The sequence below is a fragment of the Neltuma alba genome, unplaced genomic scaffold, assembly GCF_004799145.2.
Source record: "Neltuma alba isolate B1F8T4 unplaced genomic scaffold, ASM479914v2 tig00007194_pilon, whole genome shotgun sequence".
Lineage (NCBI taxonomy): Eukaryota > Viridiplantae > Streptophyta > Magnoliopsida > Fabales > Fabaceae > Neltuma > Neltuma alba.
Genome location: NW_021634706.1, coordinates 1 through 23,573, shown reverse-complemented (window position 1 = coordinate 23,573; position 23,573 = coordinate 1). Strand labels below are relative to the sequence as shown.

The window sequence follows — 23,573 nt, the reverse complement described above, 5'->3', positions numbered from 1 at the left end:
CAAATCCTCACTAAAAGATATGCCTACATTTAGCGCCTGATAATATCTAAAATAAAATTGCCTCTAATAAAAACCTAGATGATATGTACAAAAAGAAACGATGAAATTGTTAGATTACATATTCTTAATTAATTACAATATTTTATATTGAAATTCATTTTCATGCCCCCCATTAAGTCGAAAGCTTGGAACTTAATCAACCCAATTTGAGGACAATATGAATGTCTAACAACCCTGTTGCATGTGGCAATCTAGTAACAAAAAGAAAAAAGCATTAAGCACACATAATTGGGTTGATTAATTAATATAATATAAATATGTAAACACCGTTCTTTTGATTTTAAATATAAAAGCTAATTAGAAGGTTTACTTTAATGTTTGAACATAAATATAAGAATTTAATTTATCTTGTACATTAAATTTATGATTTATTTTATTACTTTTCTTAATTTCTAAAAATTAATTATCTGTCTCCTATATTAAGAAGTGGAGTTTTCGCTTAAAAAAATAAAGCGGAGTTTTCGATGCTTTATCTTCGTACCTTTCTCCTCTCACATACATCATTTTTAATATCATGATAAGGCTTATATGCTCTCCCTTTCTCACAATGTTGATGCACTTTAAAAAGTGATGTTACAACGTGGACCCCTTACTCTTCCAAATAGTTGAACAGCACTTTCTCATTATTTTTTAATTGAATTATTTCAACTAACTCTTTTAGATTGGTATTAAATATATAAAACAATATATACAATTGAAAAAAGAGCTTAAAAGGCATCCAACTTTTCGAAAAAAAGGATTTTTGATAAAAATAAAGATCATACTATAATTATGGAATTTATGTTAAGTTTAAATGTCATATTTTCTATCTATTTTATTTCCTTTAATTTATATAATTTAATATTTCAAGTTTGTCTAAAAATTAACAATTCAAGGCACGTGGTCGTTAGATTTTTCTTTTCTTAACTGAAGTGCGTTTCCAAATAGATCCTCTTTTACTTTTAGTGACTTTTGCCAGCTCCTTGTCAATAAAACAATCAGCCTTTGAATTCGTGCTAATTATAATTACAATTTTTAATGTTAAATTCATTTTCATGCCCCCCATTTAGGTTTAAACTTTGAATCCAATCAACAAAATTCGACGACAAAATGAATACCTACATGTGCTAGGTTAATGTTAGTAATTAAAATAGTAAGAAAATAAAGCATTAATTATTCAAGACACCATCATTTACATAGTTGAAACTAAAAATCCATAATTAATTAATAAATATGCATATATGATGAGGAAGGTACTACTTTGTTTCCTTATATTAACTTCATCGTTAATACTATTTCAGGGCTTCTCAAATAACACTGACCCAGGTAGAAAGAGTGAATTGGAAAGTGGACCCCTTTTGCAAAAACATGTTTCGCACTAGATATTCTGCTTTTTACCCGTAGCTGAATAATAATGACAGTTCAAACACTTATTTATTTGTTTTTAGCGATTTAATTAATTAAACCCTAGCTGTAGGCCTCTTAATAAAATATTATGAAAAGCCAAAGATTTTTTTATCAAGTGTTGCGTGTTTGCATGTTTAATAATCAATAATCTTAATCTCCTCCAATAAATTAAGTACCTCTAGGAAAGGCATTCTTCTTTTGCTAGAAAGAATTGATTTTCTCTTGTGCCACACAAAGATCATGACTTAGATAAGAAAAATATATTAAAGGAGCAGCATCAGACAAAAACCACGTTAAAAGGTTTTAAAAGCTGTAATTAGCTTCTCATGATCGAATGTTATTGTCAGATGTTAAGGTTTGCCTACCATAAAATTTTAGAAAAATTATCCCTCAATTTGATCTTAAACATAAAACCTAATTAAGGGATTTGTTTTAGCCTTTTAGGCTTGATGATATTCTTTGTCATCCTTGTTTAATATTTTCTTTCACATTACTCTGATTATTTTTCATAATTTTTCCTCACTTTTTTGCCATCCACATTTAAATCCCTCTTTTGATTTTATGAGGAAAATGACACCCCCGTTTTTCATATACATAGTAACAGTAAATAATCAACATAGACAATTTTCTCAATTTTGTAAATTAATTAACTAGATCTTATATTTCAGAAATTAATGTTGGATGTAGATGAAGTAGTCTATAATCAAGGCCAAGTTGCAATTAATGAAAGAAGAGGCCACCAGACAAGTTTGGGTTGTATCAGACAAGAAGGAAGGATGGAGATATGTGAAGAAAGACTCTCTTTCAAATGATGTTTTGAGAATTAATACTGAGGATTGTTCTGGAGAAACAAACAGACAATATATATAATTAATTAAGGATTATGTCGTCCCCAGACCTTGCTAGTTAGGTTAGGTTATGATCAATTGTGGGTACAAAGTTCATGGATTCCACATATTGTTCTTATTGGATCATATTCATCCACATCTTCCTCATGCTCATTTTTCTGATTCCCAGTTTTCAAAAGGAAAAAAAAAGAATTATACGAAGATATAATTTATAGTTTATATATATTGATAATTACTGGTCTCGACACAGCATCATTGTTCTTATCATTACATCTGAAACAGTCTGAAAAAAGTACAGGAATCTCCATAATGGTCGAGTGCTTTTGCATGGCGGTGAATCTTCTTCTTCTTCTTCTTTTTTAATAAAATTGTTTGATATGATAATTAAAGAACAGATAATTAATTTTTAAACATTATGTCGAATATTTATTACAAATGCAACACGATGTGTTAGTTAGTGTGAATGCTTAATTAGCACAGATTCGGTGTCTCAGGGATTAAATATGAATCATCATAAAATATGACAGTCTTCTCTTTAAAAGATCGGCGGGATTAATCTAATATAGTAGCCGAGTAGGAGTATCATCAATTTATAAATCCTTTCTTCATCAGATATATTTTCTCATGCCCTAAAATTACTGTAGAACTTGATTGCAGCTGTTCCTTCCAGCCATGTGTGTGTGTGTGTGTGTGTGTAGTGATATTGCCAGCCATGGATGACCTAGGCTAAGCTTTTAAAGCCGTTTTAATGTGAAGAGGGACCTGCGGTCCAATGCCTTCCCAACTAAATATAATGGACCAAAAGTGAACGCTGTCTTTCTTCTCTTTGGTCCTAAAAGTGCACTTTCTGGTCCAACCCTAGCATGTTCTTGCTTCCCTAACCTGATCTTCTCGTGGGCTTCTTAGGGTTTATCCTGAGATTTAGCCGACCAGATAATCAGCTTATTAATGTTTGTGGGTTCCCATGTTCATCATTATACTATTTTTGTCTCTGTCTTCTGAGGTTTTATATATATCTCACCAAATTACGTGCTTTTTTTGTCATTGGGTTGATCGATCCATTGATGTTACTGTGAACTACCTGATACGACTGTGTAGCTAGCCAGGGTTTATCCTTTTTTATTAGTGGTTAATTACCTAATAAATATTCTTGTCAATTAAAACAAAGGAAAAGATTCCTTGACATGACAAAACTCAATCCTAATTCCCAATACTCTTTGTCGCTGTCATATTCATATAATTTCACTTTTAACACAGAAGTAGAAATAAAATAGCTATATATAAAATAGCCATCCTGTAAAAGAGAAAAGCATATATTTGAGATAAGTCTGGAAAACAAGAAAACATGCCATGTGCAGAATCTGCAGCTTTCTTATCCAAACTTTTCTGCAACGAATCGTTCATCAGACTTTACCTTAGCAATGTTATATATATATATATATATATATATATTTATATGTAGCAATATGAACCACGAATTTAATCCTGATGGAGCAATATGCAGGAGCAGAAGAAGATTAGGCGACTGAACTGATGATATTGTTGGCCAGGATGCACACAAAGAGAAAGAGGAGGAAGGCACATAATTAATATTATCCTCATTGCCTCCTTGTTCTTACGTAGAACAGAGACAAGGCAAAAACCACTCATTCTATTTGTCTGCTTTTAATAGGATCAAAGTTGGCCATTGTCTTGTCGGTGAAGTTTTCAAGTTCAATGAACTTTTATGTGGCTGGCCTTGTGCAGGTTTATATGTATATATGAACGTTACAAACAATATATATATATATATATATATATATAGCTAACTATACATATCTTCTCCAGACACATTGCATGCACACGCTTCATTTTGTAGGGTCTGTACCAAAACCAACCTGACCATCACCTCTGCTACTTATGCCTCTCAGTTCGTTTTGGACCTTTTTTTCTTTGAAAAAAATTATGAGACATGAAACTCGATTTTTAAGGTTATTATATGTTGGTGTTTGGAGTTAAATTTGATTTTTAATTTTAACTAGGTATATGTTCTTTTTTCATGTATTTTTTATTTGGAGTTTAATTGAGAATGAGTTGTTATATTTGGGGTTTGTGAACAATACATTTTTGTATATTGATGTGCATGATGATATTGATGATTCACTTATAATAAAGTCCATGCTCATCTAAGAAAATTTATTTAGGTCACTTGTCTTTTTTTTTTTTAAATTTTCGTTATGTTTTTGCTAAGTGTTTTTTTTGGGTGAAAATAATTTTTCATAGAATTTTGGGAAAATAATTAATTATGCTTCATTCTGGTAGGAGTTGTATTTGGGCCCAACAATTTTCTTGGGCTAACCATTTTGGCAAGTGTCTGATGGAATAAAGAAGTGGACTTTTTAATTGGGCCAGCCCAAGTGATTGTAGGAGAGGCCTTGATGGAGTTAAGTTAGTCAAACTAAGGACGCATTACGAGGCGCAGTTCCGAAAAAGAAAATGGACACATTATGAGGCGTTTGTAGAGGTGGGAATTACTGCCGGCTTAAAAGGACTGGCCCTTCAGGGTTGAAATTTTAAAAATACCCCAATTTATTAGGTCCGGCCTTTAAGTTATAGGGTTCAGGGCCGGCCCGCGGGCTTTTAACCTGTTTAAGGAAAAAATACTATTTTTTATAAAAAAATAAAAATAAACCAATGAAATTATTAAAAAAAGATATAAATAAATATAAAATATCATCATATATACATATCCATTAACATCCAAGAATATCTAAAACATTCATTAACAAGATAACAACATCTAAAAGTGTTATCTATAGCATAATTGTACAATAAATAAACACTATCATTAATCTTTTGAAACTTCATCGTCACTATAATTAATTACTCTTCTTCATAAGTATGCTTTTCTTTTATAACAAAAATATCAAATTTTTCTTCTTTATAGCAATTTTACTTTTAAATTTTACAATCTAGCTATTATTTTACTTTAATGTGAGAAACATTGTTGTTAAAACTCATGAATTTCTAATTCAAATTATAGAATCACAAGTTATATAAGTATAAAAATACTCTATTATCAAATATATATAGTTTAAAAATATCAACGTATATAATATAAATCAAATCATTATTAAAGTTCAAATTAACCCATTTTTTAAAAATTTAACTAGCTAAATTATTGTCTAACACTAAATTTAATTTTAAAATGATAATGATAACTAAATATTTGAAATATTATTAACAATGTAAAAATTAATAACATTAGAATTATATAAAAAATTTAAAAAACAAAAAAACATAAAATGGCTTAAAAGGGCCGGCCTTTTAAGTTCTCAGCCCTTCAGGGCCAACCCTTCAGGGTTTATTTGTAACATACTGTTTAAAAAAAAAAAGATATCAATTAATTAAAATAATATAAATTATTGTATTATTAAAAAAAAAAAAAAGAAGATACCCAGCTTTCCACCGAATTCGGTGGAAAGCCTGGGCATCATTTAATGGAACAAAGAATAGGGGGGGGAGGTATTGATGGCCGAAGAAAAAATGGGGAAGTGGCAGATGGATGTAGAAAAATGGGTAAGAGGCCGTGGAAAAATTTGAAACGTGGAGGTATTATATATATCATCATCCCCCAGTTATTTCCTTCAAGTAAGAGCAAGAGAGTGCGGAAGAGGAAGAGAGCAAAAGAAAAGAGAAGAGAGAGAGAAGCATAGAGAGAGAGAGAGAGCCGAGTTGCAGAGTACCTGACGGTTTTGGAGATCATTTAGGTACACAAAACTACTTCTTGTTATCATATTTTCTTTATGAATATTTCCTATATATTTATAGCTTTATATTATTAGTATCATTATCATGTTTAGAGAAAATTTTACCGTTTGAGTATAGAGTAAATATGGAGTTTTGACAAGATATGACCGTAGAAATTTAAAGATCCATTATTAAGAAATTTTAATCGGTTTATTTTTGTTGAATGATTATTTTGAGAATTTTAAACTAAGATTTTAGTTGAAAAATTTGTTATTTAGACTTGTAATATGTTTTTACCGATTAAATTTGAGTTAAATAATTTATTTGAGTTATTTAATATATTATTGAGGTTTTAATCGGTTTAAATATTGAATAAGTTAAAGATATATTTTTGAAATAATTTTTGAAGGCTTAAAAAATTGTAAATTAAGAATTTTGTGAAATTAGATAAAGTTACAGTTTGTTTATAATTTTAAAAGAAGTTGTTTGGTTTGAGGAAAAATTTTAAATGAGATTATAATAAATATTTGAGAATTTTAATATAAAAGATTTTGAGTAATAAAAATATATATACACTTTTGTTAAATTTAAATAGCCTTGTATGTAAACTATATTTTTCAAAATAATATCTATTATAAATGCTTAGATTTGGGAGAGTTAATATATTTATGTAATTTTAGTTTAGAGGGTAGTCTTAGAATTTTAGAGTAGCTTTGGAGTGGCTTTGAGTTTATGTTAATAAATATTTATGTGCAATTTTGTAGACTTGAGGATTTTGGAGTAATCTTTGTGTGAATATTTGTAAGCTAAAGAGTACCAGGTAACTCTGAAAATTCTTTCTTGTACATGTGAATTGTGTATGATTGTATTATGAATTTACTGTATTTTCATATATTGAAATATAATATTGTGATTTTTCAAATGAATGTTTTGGAATGTTATTTGATTTTGTTAAGATTTATTGCTATTAATTATGATTAATATTTAAATATATTGATGGCTATGGAATTGTCATGAGTTGTTATTAAGTGGTATATAAGTTTTATTGCTATCTGATTTTTAATATATTTGCGGACGTATTTATGATGTAATATTATTGGCATCTGACATGCATTTTTGGGCTAAGGATAGAAGGAGATTGCATGGATATAAAATTACCACGTGGTATGCCATCACTCGGTGCACAGTGGATGGCACTTGTCAGGGCCCTTTCTTCCATGTTTTCCTTTGGCCGGGAATTCATTGGAGCTGTGGGACATGTGACACCTCCCTATTCACAAAGGAGGGGAGCCATAGTCCGAGCTTGAGCTCTATATCTTTGGCCGGATATATCTCTAGTATCGGTGAGCTTGGAATAATTCAGTAAAATGGATTAGTTCCTATCGGACTATGTGTTAGCCTATGGCTCCAGTCAGCGGTATAAGGGTGGACGGTGATATAAGGGAGGCAGCATATTGCATTATTTTTGGATATATTAGAAAAATGATATTGGTATATTGTTGGGAAAAAAAATGAAATTGAATTGGATGTCTCAAATCCGTGATTTTTAATATATTTATACACACACATATAAACGGATTTTTGGTTTATCATATGTGATTTGTTTGTATAGGTTAGAATTTCAGTAGTTACTGAGACGTTAGATCTCACCCCCTATATTAACAATTTTCAGGCGAAGGATCTAGTAGGAATCAAGGGAAGGCACCATTAGAGTGAGCCGTGAAGGCTTTTGTGCTCCTCAAGCATATGCTATGTTATATTTTTATTTGCCATGACTATAAGACTTTAATAGTTTATGTTGTTAAGTTATGTTAGAAATGTTTTGAAATTTTAACTTAATTGCAGTATTAAAAATATGTATGGACTTTTAAATTAAATATTTTATTGCGTATATTGATATAATTATGTGAGGTGTTACATTATTTCTCATTTGAAAGGAAAAATATCAAACCTGACCCTTATAATTTCAGGGCCTAAACAGGCTTAGCCCTTTTTCCCGTCTCTAGGCGTTTCGTTTAAAATTAGGAATAATTAATTGGTAAATCTTTATAGTTTTAACTAATTTTGAATTAGATCTCTAGAGTTTTTTTTATTTGTATTAAGTCCTTATACTTTTATCTGTTTTTAATTAGGCCTTTGTATTTATTTTTCTTTTTATCAAGTCCTTATAAATTCACCTTATTTTTAATTAAATCCCTGAATTTTTTATTCTTTATTTTATAAATTCTAATAATACTATTCTATTAACATAAAATAGTATATATTATTTAATATTAGTTTATAAACAATAATATTTTAAAAATAATAAAGTATTATAATAATTTTATTTTTTGCCAGTAAAAAAATATTAATTATTCTAAAAAAGTTTCCTGAATTAATTAATTATATTACTTATTTTTTATTATATAATTTTTAATTTAATTTCATTATCAATATTTTATATTTCAGTATTAATCTATTTAATTAAGTTTATATTTAATTAATTAATAAAAATTAAAACTACATGGACCTAATTAGAAATTTAGTGAAATTATAAGGATTTGATAAAAAGAAAAATAAATACAAGGGCTTAATTAAAAATATGTGAAAGTATAAGGATTTAATTAAAAAAAATTATAATAACCTGATTCAAAATTTGTTGAAACTATAAAGACATCCAGATTAATTAACCCATATTTATATTTATCATTTTTCTTCAAATCAATTTGCCTCTTTTGTAAATTGATATAAACTAACGATACATATAAATATTTTAGAGAAATCATGTAACATATGTTATAATTAAATAATATAACAGCTTTTTTAATTTTCACAAATTATTCAACAATTTTATATTAAGAACAAAAAATAGTATTATTTTACATTGTAACTTGGTGTCAGAGCTCTGATATCAAATCCAATCATACATGTTATTAGATTTATATATTTGTCTTACCCATAATGCAACCTCGTCATCAACAAATACATCAACATAAAATAGTTTATTTGACAGAGCTTCTTATTCACATCAACCTTATCAATTTTAAGGTCATGAAATGTGAAAATATACAAATAACTTGTTAGTTTTATTGCATTTTCGATTCTTCTTGTCAAAACTCTTGTAAATATTTGAAAATTGAATCGAAAAACTTTTCATTTTATTCAACTTCTTTGATTAATAATTTAAAAATTCTATGAGTACTCTAATAAAAGAAAACTACCATGGGTAAAATATTTAGAAAAAATTGGTGGATAGTTTCTATTTGTGTGAAGTCCTACAAATACTTTTTTTATGTATAAAAACACGTATTAGTTCTTCTAACCAGTAAAATTCATAAAAAAAATTTATTTAATTTTGTTGATAATTTTTATTTGATTAAAAGCATCTACATTCATTATTAAATAATTAATAGTAATTATTAAGTAAATTTTTTTTCAGTTAAATACTTTTTTTTCACCACTTACGGCTATTAGTTAGCAACAATCGATGCTAATTTGTTTATATATATTGAGAAGATTATGGATATAAAATCACTTTAAGCTAAAATCATACTGAACTTAAAAATCTTATAATGTATAAGTAGGTAATTTATTAAAATTTTCATATTCTATATTAATTAATAAAAAAAAGATAGGAAAAATAAAAAAAAGACTTTAAAAATATAAAAATTTGTAAATAGGGACTTATCACAATATTAGTATGGCTTTTGATAATAATTGATGAATAATGTAATTTTTTAATTTTTAAGATTTTTTTTTTATGATTTTTCCTAAAAGATACCCATAAATTTACGTAAATTGAGCTGCTTCGTTCGTAATTCAGAAGGAAATAGGGCTTTTTTTATATTTAATTGATTTTATATTAATGTTAATGATATTAAACATATACAGGCCATTGGATTTTACTCGAATATTAATGATGATACATATTTGATAAATAGTGCCAAAATTAAGATACGTTTTAAATTTTATATGGACGTAGATATTCATGGACAAAACAAAAAATGGACATAGATATTAATGGTTAAATTCCTGCTTTAATTTATTAAGTAATACGTTCCTCAAACGACATCATCCATTCGTTTGGTTGTTTGTCGTTTATGCCCGTTGATCTTTTCCCGGCTTTGCCTTTCCTCTGGGTGAAGCGTGATTACCTCTGTGGCTGTAAGTTGGGGGAAGCGAGACCAGGGTTGGTGGTGGTGGTTGTTTTTCATGGCAACCCTTACCTCCTTCCTCTCGGCTTCTCTTCCTCGTCTTCCTCATATCCCGTCACGTGCCCGATCTAGCTCCTCTCTGCTCTTCTGCATTTCTCCTTTGAGCTCTAACTTGAACCCTAGAAAATTTCGGACCCCGTTTGTTGTTGTTGCTTCGTCGGCCCAATCTTTCGGTGATTCCAGCTCCGAAAGGCTGAGACCCAAATCTTCAAAGGTTAGTTCTTTCTTCTGAATTGTTCGTATGATCTGTAATTCAAATGGACTTCTTGAACCCTTTTTTTGTCTTTTTTTCTTTCCTGGAGCTCCACGTTGCCATACCTAATTTTAATTTCTTCTTGGTGCCTTTGATTGGGTCCTTTTATCTTCTTCTGAGTATGAAATTAACTGTAAATTTTAGATATTGAGTAATAGACTTTTTACTTTGTATGCTGACTCTGGTTATGGTGTGAAGTCACTTGGAGCTGGCATGGTCTTTCATTCAATTCAGAGCAATCCAAATGCGTTACTTAATCAAATTTGCTTTTAACTTAGTAGAACAGCATCGTATTACGCTTAGTTACAATAGCATTTTTAGGTTTTGCTTATCTGTGTTAGGTGTTGTTAGTTAAGCAATCCATTTAGCAAGATTTGAATGGAATTGTATACTAACTACGGTGTTGTTAGTTAAGTAATCCATTTAGCAAGATTTGAATGGAATTGTATACTAACTACGGTAGAACTGGTGACAAGGTATAGATGATAACTTTATCACTTACAGTATGATGGCATGAACTTTTTCATATACTAGAAGAACATGTTTTGAAGAAAATATGATTAGTGATGGGTTCATGCTATTGTGTAACTCTGAACCTGTTGCGAATAATAGACTAAGCGACCTCGTTTCATAAATTTTCAGTTAATTACCATATTCTTTGTTATTTTCTTTTCACTCGATGGCTTGGATTTATCTCATTTTTAACAATAGAAGGTATTATGTTTTATATGAACATGTGCCCGCTTTCAAAATGATGGTCTAGGAGACAAATCTTTTATTGCTTATTTGGAAGAAACTGCAGAGTAGGCTTTTTTTGAAACATTCCTTCTATAGGATTGAGAATTGCTGGTTAGATGTTGTGCTGGTTGTGTTTCACATATGAGATGCATAATGGTTTTCTTCTTATTCAGAAATCTGTTCTCTTAGAGCTGATACATGAGATAGAACCTCTGGATGTAAGCCATATCCAGAAAGATGTACCACCAACTACAGTGGATGCCATGAAAAGGACTATATCTAGCATGTTGGGTTTGCTTCCATCTGATCAATTTCAAGTTGTCATTGAAGCCTTGTGGGAACCCCTTTCCAGATTATTAATTTCTTCAATAATCACGGGGTAAGTTCAATATCTAGTTCCAATTGCTGAAACAACCCCCCCCCCCCCCAAAAAAAAAATTCTGTGACCCCAAAAAGTATGGAGAATTGGAGACCAAATGTGTTTTTTTTTTTAAACCTAAATTATACCCTGTTGAATCTTGTAAATGGTTTCTCTGCTCAATGGCTGGTTTTCCTGTATTAGGGGATAATCCTTACATTTGGGAGTAGTATGGCTTGGCCCAACCTTTCTTTTTTTATTCTATGCTTTTTTTTCCCCTGTATGAACATACATTTGCAAATGCTTATGTTGATCTATGAATCCTCGTGTAGTTTTAATTTTGAAGCATTGTGGAAAAATTTCTCTTTAAATGCAGGTATACATTGCGGAATGCCGAATATAGATTTTGTCTTGAGAAGAACCTTGATATGCATGAAAGAGATTTAGAAAACCCGAAGGCAGAAAGTACTGAGCTCAATGCACATGGGTTGATATTTGACAGGTTAGATGTAATTGGCTTATGCAGAAGAAATGATTTGTCTCCTGAAGTTGATAAGTTGGATGAAGAGACAGTTGGGAATGTTGGATTTCAAAACTTTGGTGAAATGTCCACTGAAGTTCAACAGTATATTTATGATTTGCAATCTCGTTTGTCTTCCATCAAAAAGGTATGCCACCTAAATTCAAGGATGTAGGAATAAAGAGTTTAGTGGGAGACTTCTTGGGGTGGGGGATCATTTGGTCAATGCAATACTACCTCCGGTCCTAAATTGAATTACAAATGAGATCTTATGATTAGGATGGGACGTATATGTTTTATATTGGACACCGTAGATGCTTGATGCTCAAATATCATGATACGTGATCTCAGCTGTTAATTTTGGATCTGTTCTAGTTTGTGTGCTTTGCTATGATCAATCTACAATTATGTTCCCTGTATTCCAGAAGGCCATCATTGCGGTATATGGCTTTTAATTGTCTTTTTTGTTTTGTTTTATTGGAATTTTTTCAAAGGAACTTAGCGAAGTGAAGAGGAAGAATGCTGCTCTTCAGATGCAACAGTTTGTTGGGGAAGAAAAAAATGATCTACTGGATTACTTGAGATCTCTTCAACCTGAACAGGTTTGTCTTCTTCAGAAAAAATCATAACTGGCATTGCTCTTAGACCTTGTTTTATCTTTTTTATGTTGTGTGATGTTTATATGTTATGGTATCTTGCTATAGTTTAGTGTTATGTGATTTTTCCTGGCTCTGGTTTGTCATCCTTGCTTGTTATGTTCATTTATTGCTCTGAAAGATTTGGATACCAAGTGCTGAGAATCCTGCTCAGCTGTCATATTCTTGTGTTGGTCTATTTTGATTATGAATGACCCTAAGGAAAGAGTAGCGTACCATCTAGTATCTGGTAAAAAGCAATTACATTGTTCTCTGCTTTTGGCACATCTTATGCTTGCCCTTTGTGTCTCTAGTTTCTTTGTCCTTTTCTCTGGATAAAATACTTTTTCAGGAAAAAAGGAAGTTCACATGATTTTCCGAGTTATTCTTTTTTAAATTTTCTTCTGTTCCTTCATTATTGTGATGAAAAACCTTAGGATGCATTTGTAGCTAATGTTTTTATTGTCCTCTCTTCTATGTGTTTCTCATTTAAGTGCGGCTTTATGAACTTGTCCACACCTGTTCAACTAAGTTTCCACTTTTTTTTTTTTTTGGGGGGGGGTGGTTTGGGGGATGAGTAGGTTTTCACTTCGCATATATTCCCCCTTTTTTTCCTTCCCCTTTCATTTGTGCCAGTGACTCATGCTATTTGGCCCTAAGCAGGTAGCTGAGCTATCAGAATCTACATCCTCTGAACTTAAGAATACCATCCACTCTGTTGTCCACGGTCTTCTTGCTACTCTTTCACCGAAGATGCATTCAAAAGCTTCTACAATGTCCGAGAACACAACTTCTGGAACTGCAAATGGTGGGATTGAGGATTGTACTGAATTTGTTGAGAATGCTTCACTACAATTTCAGCCTGTTATTTCATTAACTCGGGACTATCTGGCCCGTCTGCTCTTTTGGTTAGTTATATGCTATACCTTTGTACCTTATTTATCTGGATATCTACATTTTTAGTAATCATACCGGAACAAGTACCAGAGAAGTGATGTTAGCTTTACAAAATTGTTACTTTGTTTATTTTCTATCTTTGGGAACTTGACGCATGTCCTGACCATTTAAGAAACTAAACCTTTAATGTGTAATGTGATTTCATTCGCTTTCTTGAGACTGGGGAGGGGGTAGGGTGAGGGAAAAATGGGTAGGTAGCAAGTAGAGTTCTTTTGGGGGTTTGAGGGGAGGGGGTGTTAGGGGGGATACCGTAGTCTAAGGGCCTTTTTGGTTTGAGGGGAGGGAGGGGTAGGGGAGGGGAGGGGAGGTTTCATCCTCCCCTTGTTTGGTTTGATTAAAAAGGAGGGGAGGGGAGGGCATTTAATGATCCCTTGTTTGGTTCAAGGAGGGGAGGGGAGGGATAGTAATAATCAATTTACCATTTTACCCTTACATATTAGTTTATGTTTTTTATTGATATATTATATAAATTAATTTACATCTTAATTTAAATTATATAATTTAATAAAAATTCAGTCTTATCATGTTAATATGTGTATTAAAAAATTGGTATAGTAATTTTTATTCTAATTAATATAATAATATATTTAAAATAATTAAATTAACAAATTTATATGCTATAAGAAAAATGAAATTTTATTTTCTTTAGGCTATCTTTTTTTCCAGCTTTAAAATATATTTAATAAATAATATATTTATAAAAAACAATTAATTTTATAATATTATAATTTTTTATTTAAATTTTTTATAATATATTTTTAATTATAATAATGTATATATTATTTGAAATAAATATTATAATAATATATTTTATGGGTAGAAGTGGAATATTAAAAAAGCCATAAGGGCATAATGGTCCAAAATTTTGGCTCCCCTCCAAAAACCCCCAATTTGGAGGGGAGCCAAAATGGGGGGAGGGAGGGAGGGGGGGAGGGGACATTTTAGCTCCCCTCCCCTCCAAAATTTTTAACCAAATGAGGGGAGGGGCTCATTTTCCCTCCCCTCCAACCAAACACACCCTAAAAGTTCACGGTAATGGCAAAACAATAGCTTACTGATGATTGTTTGTGTTTGGCGAAAAGCAATTTTCCAGTGCTGTGCCTGCTGATGCTAATATTCTCAACAAAACTGACTTTTGGTTACTTTTTCTCCTTCTCCTTGTAGGTGCATGCTGTTGGGACACTATCTTAGAGGCCTTGAGTACAGGATGGAGTTGATGGAACTGCTCTCCCTGAGTGATGATAGCTGAGAATGATTGACCGGGAAGTGAGTTAATTGCTTGAATCCTGATCTAGTTTCGTTGGTGCCTTCTGTATATAGACATGTTGAGGTTCTCTGCGACCTATCTTTTCAACATCAAGAGGTTAGAGCATGGAAGCAAGTGCCGTGTTGTTTCTGCTTGGAGCTAGAATAATCCTATCTTATTTTTTCTGCTAAATTGCCACTTCATGCATCTGCTCTTGTTGCTGGACCGTTGGGGAAACGAAGCGGAATTATTGTCGCCAGGTTGAATACATCATGGATTTTGGAAATTCTGAGACTGCGACAGACCGAGGTACAGGATGTAGACGTGATGTCTTAACATCAAACTGTCATTTATGATCTTGATCCAGTAATAAAGGTTTAATAAAATTATGAATAAATTTCTAGTTTTGTGAATCCTTTTTAATTTTAGCTGTGTTGAAACTTTCTGCAATTATTTTAATATTCACATCTGTAAAGATACTCCAATTAATTCTATTTTATGCTCTTCTTCTGTACACTTTGTTATTTGGAATTTACTTAACCTGAAGAATTAAAGCTACAGTAGATGTTATTTCTACATGTGTCTGATAAAACCTAGTGAAAGTTGCCCTGTCTGGGTGAATAGTCCGATACTCAGAGTCAGCGACACCAAGGTCGGGAGGTTATTTTGGTTCCATTTCATGTGTGGGATGTCAGAACGACAGGATAATTATTGTGACACATTTAATAATCTGATCTTTAATCGGTCGAACTAGGAAAATTGGTAATTTGACTTTCGGTTAATCGGCTATTCTTTGTGCACTTCGAGTGTTTAAGAATCAATCAGCTTCAGTTAAAAATTGAGATGGGTTAATAATTTTAGATGTATAAGCTGAACTTCATACTAATCGGTCTCTTTGGTATTTACCAATGCAAATGTTTAATACTACTTTAATTTTAAATATAAGAGCTAGTTAACTAATTTAAGGTGATTAAAAAAAAATAAGTTAATTATTTATAATAAATAAATACTGTTTTTTTTTAAAATATTCTTGTTAATTAAGTATATTGGCTAGAACTACTATTATTAGAATTATCTTGGAAAAAATGTATAAATATAAGACATAAAGTGAATTAAGATCTTATATTTAGAATCAAAATAAAAATCAAAAAAGGTTTTATATTAAGGATCGAAGGTAATAATATATAGCAATAGATACGTGCCCTCACCTGGATTCAGATGATTTTCCAAGACTTCTTGGGATTGTTTAGTTTCTTTGAAAGTGTTTTTTTAAAAAGTATTTTTATGTAAGTCGAGACAAAATTTTACATATTTATTTTGTATACCATAAAATCATTCTAAAACTATAGTTTGGTTTTCACTCAAAAACCTTTTTAAAACAACTCATCTGGTATGGCTCAGGTTCAAACTTGAGCATTTGGAGACACCTGAAAATGCCATGGCCAAATATTTAGACAATATTGTTAGAAATTAGAATTATGCTAATCAATATATATTATATCAAGCTCGACTGTATTTGAATTAACGACTACGAACCAAAAATTTTATTGAGCCAGCGATCAATCTAATCTTCAAATATTCAGAACTAACCACGATCAGAGTACTGTATTTTTTTTTGGGGGGGGGGGCATTTACAGGTTTCAGAAACCTATAGCATGATCCGTACATGCCGATTGGAAAAATTATAGGGTAGGTTGGCGTTGGTGTGCTAGATTCAGCAACGTGTGACTGTACAAAGGAGAACCATTAAAACAACGATAATCACTCACCCGATAACCCGCGAGCTTTGGCAAAGATTTACATCTCATATGGTCATAGTGAGTATGTTGCCAAAATTCAATTTTAAGCCCATTCCTTGCTTCTTCTTTTTTTGCTTTAATTGTCTATTTTTAAGATTTTGTTGTTCTATAACCCAAAAAAAAAGGAGAAAGAAAGAAAGAAAGAAAAAAATTACTCAGATGCTGTCTCCCAGCAATCTCTAGTCGCAGCATTTCTACCGACAGACAGGCCTGGTACTCTCAGATGTTTCACCAAGATGGCCAATGTATTATATATGTCCTCAATTTGAGGATGTGACAAACACCCAACAAGAAACTCATGAACAACTCCATCCAAGCTAATCCAACTATATCCTGGTTGCTTCTTTATCTCTTTCTCTCTCATTTCCGTCCTTAATGCTGATACATCACTCCAATGGTGATTCGAGGCAAAAGCATTAGCCAACATTACATAGCCTGCAGAATTACTCGGGTCAGCCTCCACAAGCTTCATAGAAACCTCTTGAGCCAATTCAACTCTGGAATGGAGCAAGCAACCTCCAAGCAGTGCACCCCATACAAAATTGTTAGGCTTGAAAGGCATGGATGATACAACTTCCAAAGCTTCTTCTAGCATGTTCCCTCTTGCAAGGAGATCAATATAACAAGCATAATGTTCTGAGTTAGGAGAAATCTTAAAGGTCATATTCATGTCCCTGAATATTTGACGTCCTCTCTCTAACAATCCAGAGTGGCTGCATGCGCACAAAACCCCAAGAAATGTTCCAGCATTAGGTTTTATGCCAAATTCAAACATTTTGTAGAAGAGCCTCAATGCATTCTCTCCCTCACTGTTTACTGCAAGACCCATGATCATAGCATTGAACAAGACAACGTCTTTGGATTCTGCATGTTCAAAAACTTCCTTTGCCCTATCTAAACTCCCACATTTAGAATACATATCAAGTAATGCTGTAGCAAGTATTCGGTTTGATCCAATAATACCCTTTTGTCCGTTGGACATCATGTATTCATGGACCCGCACACCCAGATCCAAATCACCAATTTGAGCACAAGCTGAAAGAACGCTAACCATGGTAACGTGGTTAGGTTCAGTTATTTGATCTTCCACCATCGTGCGGAAAAGAGTCAAACCCTCCAAAGGTAAACCATTCTGAACATACGCATTTATCATAGCATTCCAAGGAAGCACGCTTCTTTTACCCTTAGAAGAAACCTGATCAAATCTGTCTCTGCTCGTCTCAATCATTCCCCATTTTCCATGAAGATATATGAGGACTGTATTAATGGAGTCACGGCAAATTTCTTCAGGGTCAGTGTTATCAACAAGTTCCAAAAGAATGGCAACCCATTTCTGAATAGTTGGTATAGCAAAGTTAGAACATGCTGACAACACACTGACCATGGTATCATTTTCTGGATGTATATTTTGCCCAATCATCACCCGGAAAAGATTCAAAACGTCTTCACTCTTACCCGATTCAGCATAACCTTTGGCCAACGAAGTCCAACAGCTAACCAGTGTTATGTCAGGAATTTCATCAAACACTTTAAGTGCAGACACCAAATCATGAAACCCTTTGGCATAGACTGAGACCAATCCATTACTAACAAATAAATTATTAAGCAAACCCATCTTCTGAATTTGAGAATGAACTTGCTCAACGATACGGGCATCTGTGGACGAGAAGCATGCCTTGAGGAGGAAAGAAAAGGTGAAATCATTAGGCAAAAGAGATCGTCGTTTGAGATTCTTGAACGCAGAGAATGCGTGAGAGGATTGACCCTCATCAGCGAGGACTCTGATAATGGCATTGAAAGGGAAGATGTTAGGATTCTGAAGTTGATGAAAAATCCGGAGAGATACATAAGATGGGTAACGACCAATGAGACGCGTAGCGACCCAATCGTTTTGATGGGCTCCTAGTTGATAGATGCGAGCATGAACTTGAAGAAGATGAAATCGAGAAATGGGGCCTCTCAAGAGGGCAAAGATGTTTATAAAGCTTGGGCATTCTGGACGGGAATGAAGAAGCCGAGCAACAGAGAAATGAACCTGGAATTTTTGGACAAGATCACGTCGGGAAGGTAAAAGCATGTTGGGTGATTCAGAAGCGCAGACTTTAAGAGTCTTCATAAACGTTGTGCTTGTGCAAATGCAAATGATTGAGGCCTGAACTCTTTGACGCACCACATTCTTGTGAAAAATCACGGTTGCGATCTATGTACTATATAGTTGCATTGTAGAGTAAGAAACTCCAAACTTCTCTCTAACCCTCTCTCCATAGTTCCATTGATTTTCCTCAACTTCCCAAATTTTTAGATGAGTAAAATTTTATTACCTCTATCTTTAATCCAAGAGCTAAATTTTTTGTCCAAAAAAAAAAGCTAAATAATGAATTTGGAGAGATTAGAAAAATTAGTTAAATTGGTTAATTGTTATAAATATGTGTTGATATTATCTTTTCAATAATGTGTATTGGATGATTAGAATTATTCTTGATGCGAACTCTTTATAATCAACAGAGATATTTTTAAAAAAGAGAAAAAAGTGAATTGAGGTCATTAAATTAAATTTTCAATTAGCTCTTATATTAAGAATAATAATATATTATGAAAAAAAAATGGTTCAACTCCAAAATTGACGAGTTTTTTTTTAATTTAAAAAAAATTCTTTGAAAAACCATTAAAAAAATAATTTTAACATATTAAAACTTTACTTATTTTGTATAGAATCTTGTGAAAAAAAGAAGTAGGAAAAAATTGAGCGGCACCCCAAATCTAACCTAAGTTCTAGCATCTGCCTTGCCTTCTCTTTGATTTCCTATGGCAATCCTTAACCTGCTTCACTGACTTCACCAGTTATGTAATTATATTAATTATTTAGGGTACTTTGATTATGTTATAAAATTCTCAGTCTGATTAAATTCTAATCTTATCTTTGTTTTTAAAATAAGTATATAAACTTCTAAATTTAATAAAATAACATTAGCTGTTCACAACTATTAAACTTTATATTAAGGAAAAAGGTAAAAAAAAACTGTCAAAATAAAAAAATTACAAATAGGGACTCGTTACAACATTAGTATGAGTTTTGAGAATAATTTTTGTGAACGGATTCTTGTATACAATTTTTTAATTTCAGGGTTTTTTTTTGCAATTTTTCCTTATATATTAATGATTATGCAAAATAAAAAAAATGTGATTGCTTATGTTTTTACGTCATTAATTTGATGAAACAAGTGAAACACAAAAGACTAGGATGGCATTGGAATCATCACCCAAAAAAAGAACCAAATCAAAAATAAATAAATAACTTAAAAGGTAAGATGGTAAATATAATTTTTTAAATAATTTTGAATCCGCTTTTAAAATTATAATGTTTATCAAAACAAAATTAAAAGATAAATCATGATTGTCAGAAAATTGAAACGTATATCTTTTTAAATATATATAAATACTAAATTAAACAAAAGTGATATAAATAGATTGATGATAACTCTAAACTTTTAAAAGTATAAATTCCTGTAATGGAAAAAATTACTTACGCGATAAAATTTTGCTCCAAGCTAGTTACGCATCATGCTTAAACAAAGTTATCTGATAACATTCGTGATGCTGATTGCTTTAATTTATTTTAATTTTAAAATGTTTATTATATTTATATAATTTATATGATTATATAATTTTTAGTCTATCTGATAGATTGATCTTTATGTATCCAAATTTATTTAATCTGAGTCCATCTTTTATATAAAAACGCTAGCTCTCAGTTAAAGTTTTCGTCGGATGAGACTGGGGAGAAGAAGAACAGCATCTTCATTCATTCTTTGGTCGTTCATCAGGCAATCTTTCTTTCTTTCTTTAAATTTTTATTGTTCCCGGAATATATTCTACTGAGTGAAAATCCTGTTGAGACTAGTTTAGTACTAGTAATCCTTTCAACTGACCCAAAAAAAAAAAAAACCTTCAATGTACCCACATACGCAAAACGTAGGTCTCGTAGTTATTAGGAATTTAAAAATTTATTAATTCAAGAACCTATCATTCATTTACAATGTTATTTATTATTTATAGTATTATGACTTTTAGTACGTGTTACGTAATTGCTAGTTAGTGATGATATTTATCTTTTGTTTTGCTTCGTTCGTTTTATTCCTTTATTTGATTTGTTTTCTAACAGTAAAGAGTTATGATTCTTGCTTTATTTTTGGATAATGTGTGTTTTTACTGCAGCGATGGATCAATCTACTCAATTTCTTCGAATGTATCTCCTTCTGATGATTTGCCTGCCTGTCGAACTTATTCCAAATCCAGAAAACCACCCCGCCGACGTGAATATCACGACCACGTTGGAAATCCTATGTCAGAAATAGATCGTTCTTCGTTGACCAGTCAACCTCGAACTCAAATTTCTCTTAACAGCATAGAATTTGATGAAAATATCAATTTTGGACCCTTACATCCACTAGAGGCTCAACTACAAAGCTTGAGAATTGATTCCGTAGGGGAAGGCCTACTTCATGAAAATAGAACAAATCAGCAAACCCTAGCTGGAAACTCAAGGCCGATTGAACCAAGACATATTTATGATGGAGCTCTTTATAGGTATAATATTACAAATAAGCAAATCCTAGCTGCTGGAAACTTTGGGATTGGACCAAGTCATGATTATGCAAGATTGCTTCATGAAAATAATACAAACCAGCAAAATACCAACCAACAAACCCTAGTTGGAAACTTTGGGATTGGACCCCACCACCTTGTTTATGAAGGACTATCTCAATGTAACAATGCAAACAATGAAACCCTAGTTATTGGGAACCCTAGGATTGGACCCAGCCCTGTTTTTTATAATTCTCCTGTAGGAAGAATCTTGCAGAGATATAATGACATTACATCGCTTGAAGTTATGAGGGGACGTGTCGTTTCAATGTCGAAAGAGGAATATGGAAGTGAATTTCTGGTGAGATTGTTGGATGGGAAGAACCCTAGAGATATTAAATTCATTTTAATGGAGTTGTTGAATCACTTGCATGATTTAATGATGGACCAGTTTGGGAAATGCGTCATTGAAAAGATTTTTGATGTACTCAATGAGGATCAAATAACCCTCCTTTTTGAATTGATCACTGAGGATCTTCCCAAATTTCAGATTGCCTGCAAAAACAATATAGGGTAAGGGTATGATATATTTTTTCTCTCAAACTATCTTTATTTATTTCTCGATTTATCATATGAAATCATCTCATATTATTCTTATTGTAAAACTTTTTACGTGTCTGATATAATTTATGCAGTCTCTTTATTCGGTATACTAGTGTAAGAAGTTACACTTTTGACATAAACTTCATATAATTTCAACAAAAAAATCACTTAATTTGATATATTTTTTTCCTGTTTGGGTTTTTTGTTTAATAGATTTTTTTTACTCTTTTTTTGGGTTATAGATGCAGAGTTATACAAAGTATGATAGATCATCTTACGACAGAAAGGCAATGGATTGTTTTACATATGCTCTGAGGGAAATTGTTGTCCCAGTAGCCACTTCCCATTATGGAAGTTATGTCCTTCAACATTTCTTAAAACTTTGTCATAGCCATCCTTTTCGAAGGTAATTAATTAATACAACTCTTCATTCCTTAATTTTCTTATTACACACTAATATGTACTATTACAAAGTTATATGTTGATCATGACTTAATGAATAACCAATGTTTTTATTTTCAGGCTATTTTAGATGCAATGGCATCTGAATGCACTCTTGTTGCCACAAACAAAAGCGGTTGTTTTGTTCTTCAAAAATGTCTATCTATTTCTACGCTAGAACTTTCTTACTTGCTGATTTGTGCCGTTACTAATCGTGTCACAGTGCTAGCACCACATCAATACGGGTCAGTAAATAGAATCATTTACACAATTTTTTAAAAAATCATTCTTTAATAAAAATAAATAAATATTTATTATAAGCTAATTATGTTGTATATATATATATATATCCACAGGAACTATGTGGTGCAGTATGTGATTAAGTTGAGGTTGGGTGAAGTAAATGAAGCAATAGTGAATCGACTTCGAGGTTGCTATGTTGACTTGTCTGTTAACAAGCAGGCTAGCAATGTGGTGGAAAATCTGTTGATATTCTCAACTCAGAAGAATGTTGGTATTATAGTTCAAGAGATTATAAATAGCCCTAGCTTTCTGTACCTTCTTCAAGACCCATTCGGCAATTACGTTGCTCAGACAGCCTTGGAATGTTCTAAGGTTAGATTCTTCAACTTCATCTCTCTACCTACCTAAATGGTTTTTAGCTTTCGCTTAAATTATACTGCCTCGATTCTTCACATCTTTCCACAAAATATTCTTATTGCTTATAAGTGATGCCTAGAAAGGGGTAATTTTAATTATCTAATATTGAAGAGGATAGTTTAAGAAGACTAACACACAAATAACTAACTTAATTAATTTTCTTAATATCTCCAAATTCTTGACTAATTTCTTAATATCACCAAATTAATTATCTAAATCTTATATTAAGAACTGGATGTAGTATTCTCGTGGTGATATTTAGTTATGTATAACTCTTATCTATAATACTATTCTAAATTACTACTTTTGGTCTATTTATAAGATCTTGTTTGTAATCTATAAATAATGTCTTATAAATAGAACTAGAAGTAGTAACTTTTTATGTATGAATATACTAATAAATTTTGTATTGGTTTTGCAGGGAGCTCTGTATGATGCATTGGTGAGCACAATTTCGAAACACTATAGAATTCTGTGTACTGATCAATATGGAAAAAGGGTGTTAGATTTTATGTGTGGAGGAGCCAAAAAATTTTATGCGCAATTTCGAAGACATTAGGAAA

At 31.7% G+C, this 23,573-nt stretch overlaps 3 protein-coding genes across 3 annotated transcripts; 2 read left to right on the top strand and 1 right to left on the bottom strand.

Moving 5' to 3' along the window:
* Window positions 1–10,199: 10,199 nt before the first annotated feature.
* LOC114751982 (uncharacterized) lies at window positions 10,200–15,493 on the top strand. Its single transcript, XM_028940690.1, has 6 exons — window positions 10,200–10,430; window positions 11,381–11,586; window positions 11,942–12,233; window positions 12,580–12,687; window positions 13,384–13,628; window positions 14,842–15,493. Exons 1-6 carry the CDS (start codon window positions 10,215–10,217, stop codon window positions 14,924–14,926), a joined length of 1,152 nt encoding a protein of 383 aa, XP_028796523.1. The 5' UTR covers window positions 10,200–10,214; the 3' UTR covers window positions 14,927–15,493.
* Window positions 15,494–16,873: 1,380 nt separating this feature from the next.
* LOC114751986 (pentatricopeptide repeat-containing protein At2g29760, chloroplastic-like) lies at window positions 16,874–18,775 on the bottom strand. The gene has a single exon (XM_028940694.1). The coding sequence runs from the start codon at window positions 18,335–18,337 to the stop codon at window positions 16,874–16,876; it is 1,464 nt and encodes a 487-aa protein (XP_028796527.1). The 5' UTR covers window positions 18,338–18,775.
* A 2,118-nt stretch (window positions 18,776–20,893) lies between these two features.
* LOC114751984 (pumilio homolog 12-like) lies at window positions 20,894–23,509 on the top strand (the record flags this gene model as incomplete). Its single annotated transcript, XM_028940693.1, has 6 exons — window positions 20,894–21,879; window positions 22,002–22,023; window positions 22,152–22,268; window positions 22,432–22,595; window positions 22,707–22,965; window positions 23,432–23,509. Coding segments are annotated over exons 1-6 (1,626 nt in total), but the record flags the coding sequence as incomplete, so codon positions are not given.
* Window positions 23,510–23,573: the final 64 nt, after the last annotated feature.

Bases quoted from the DNA above. Each gene is read 5' to 3' on its own strand.
- LOC114751982 (XM_028940690.1), top strand. From the start codon at position 10,215: ATGGCAACCCTTACCTCCTTCCTCTCGGCTTCTCTTCCTCGTCTTCCT. The intron at 11,587-11,941 runs GTAAGTTCAATA...CTTTAAATGCAG, and splicing joins ATTTCTTCAATAATCACGGG to GTATACATTGCGGAATGCCG. The intron at 12,234-12,579 runs GTATGCCACCTA...ATTTTTTCAAAG, and splicing joins GTTTGTCTTCCATCAAAAAG to GAACTTAGCGAAGTGAAGAG.
- LOC114751986 (XM_028940694.1), bottom strand. From the start codon at position 18,337: ATGGGTTTGCTTAATAATTTATTTGTTAGTAATGGATTGGTCTCAGTC.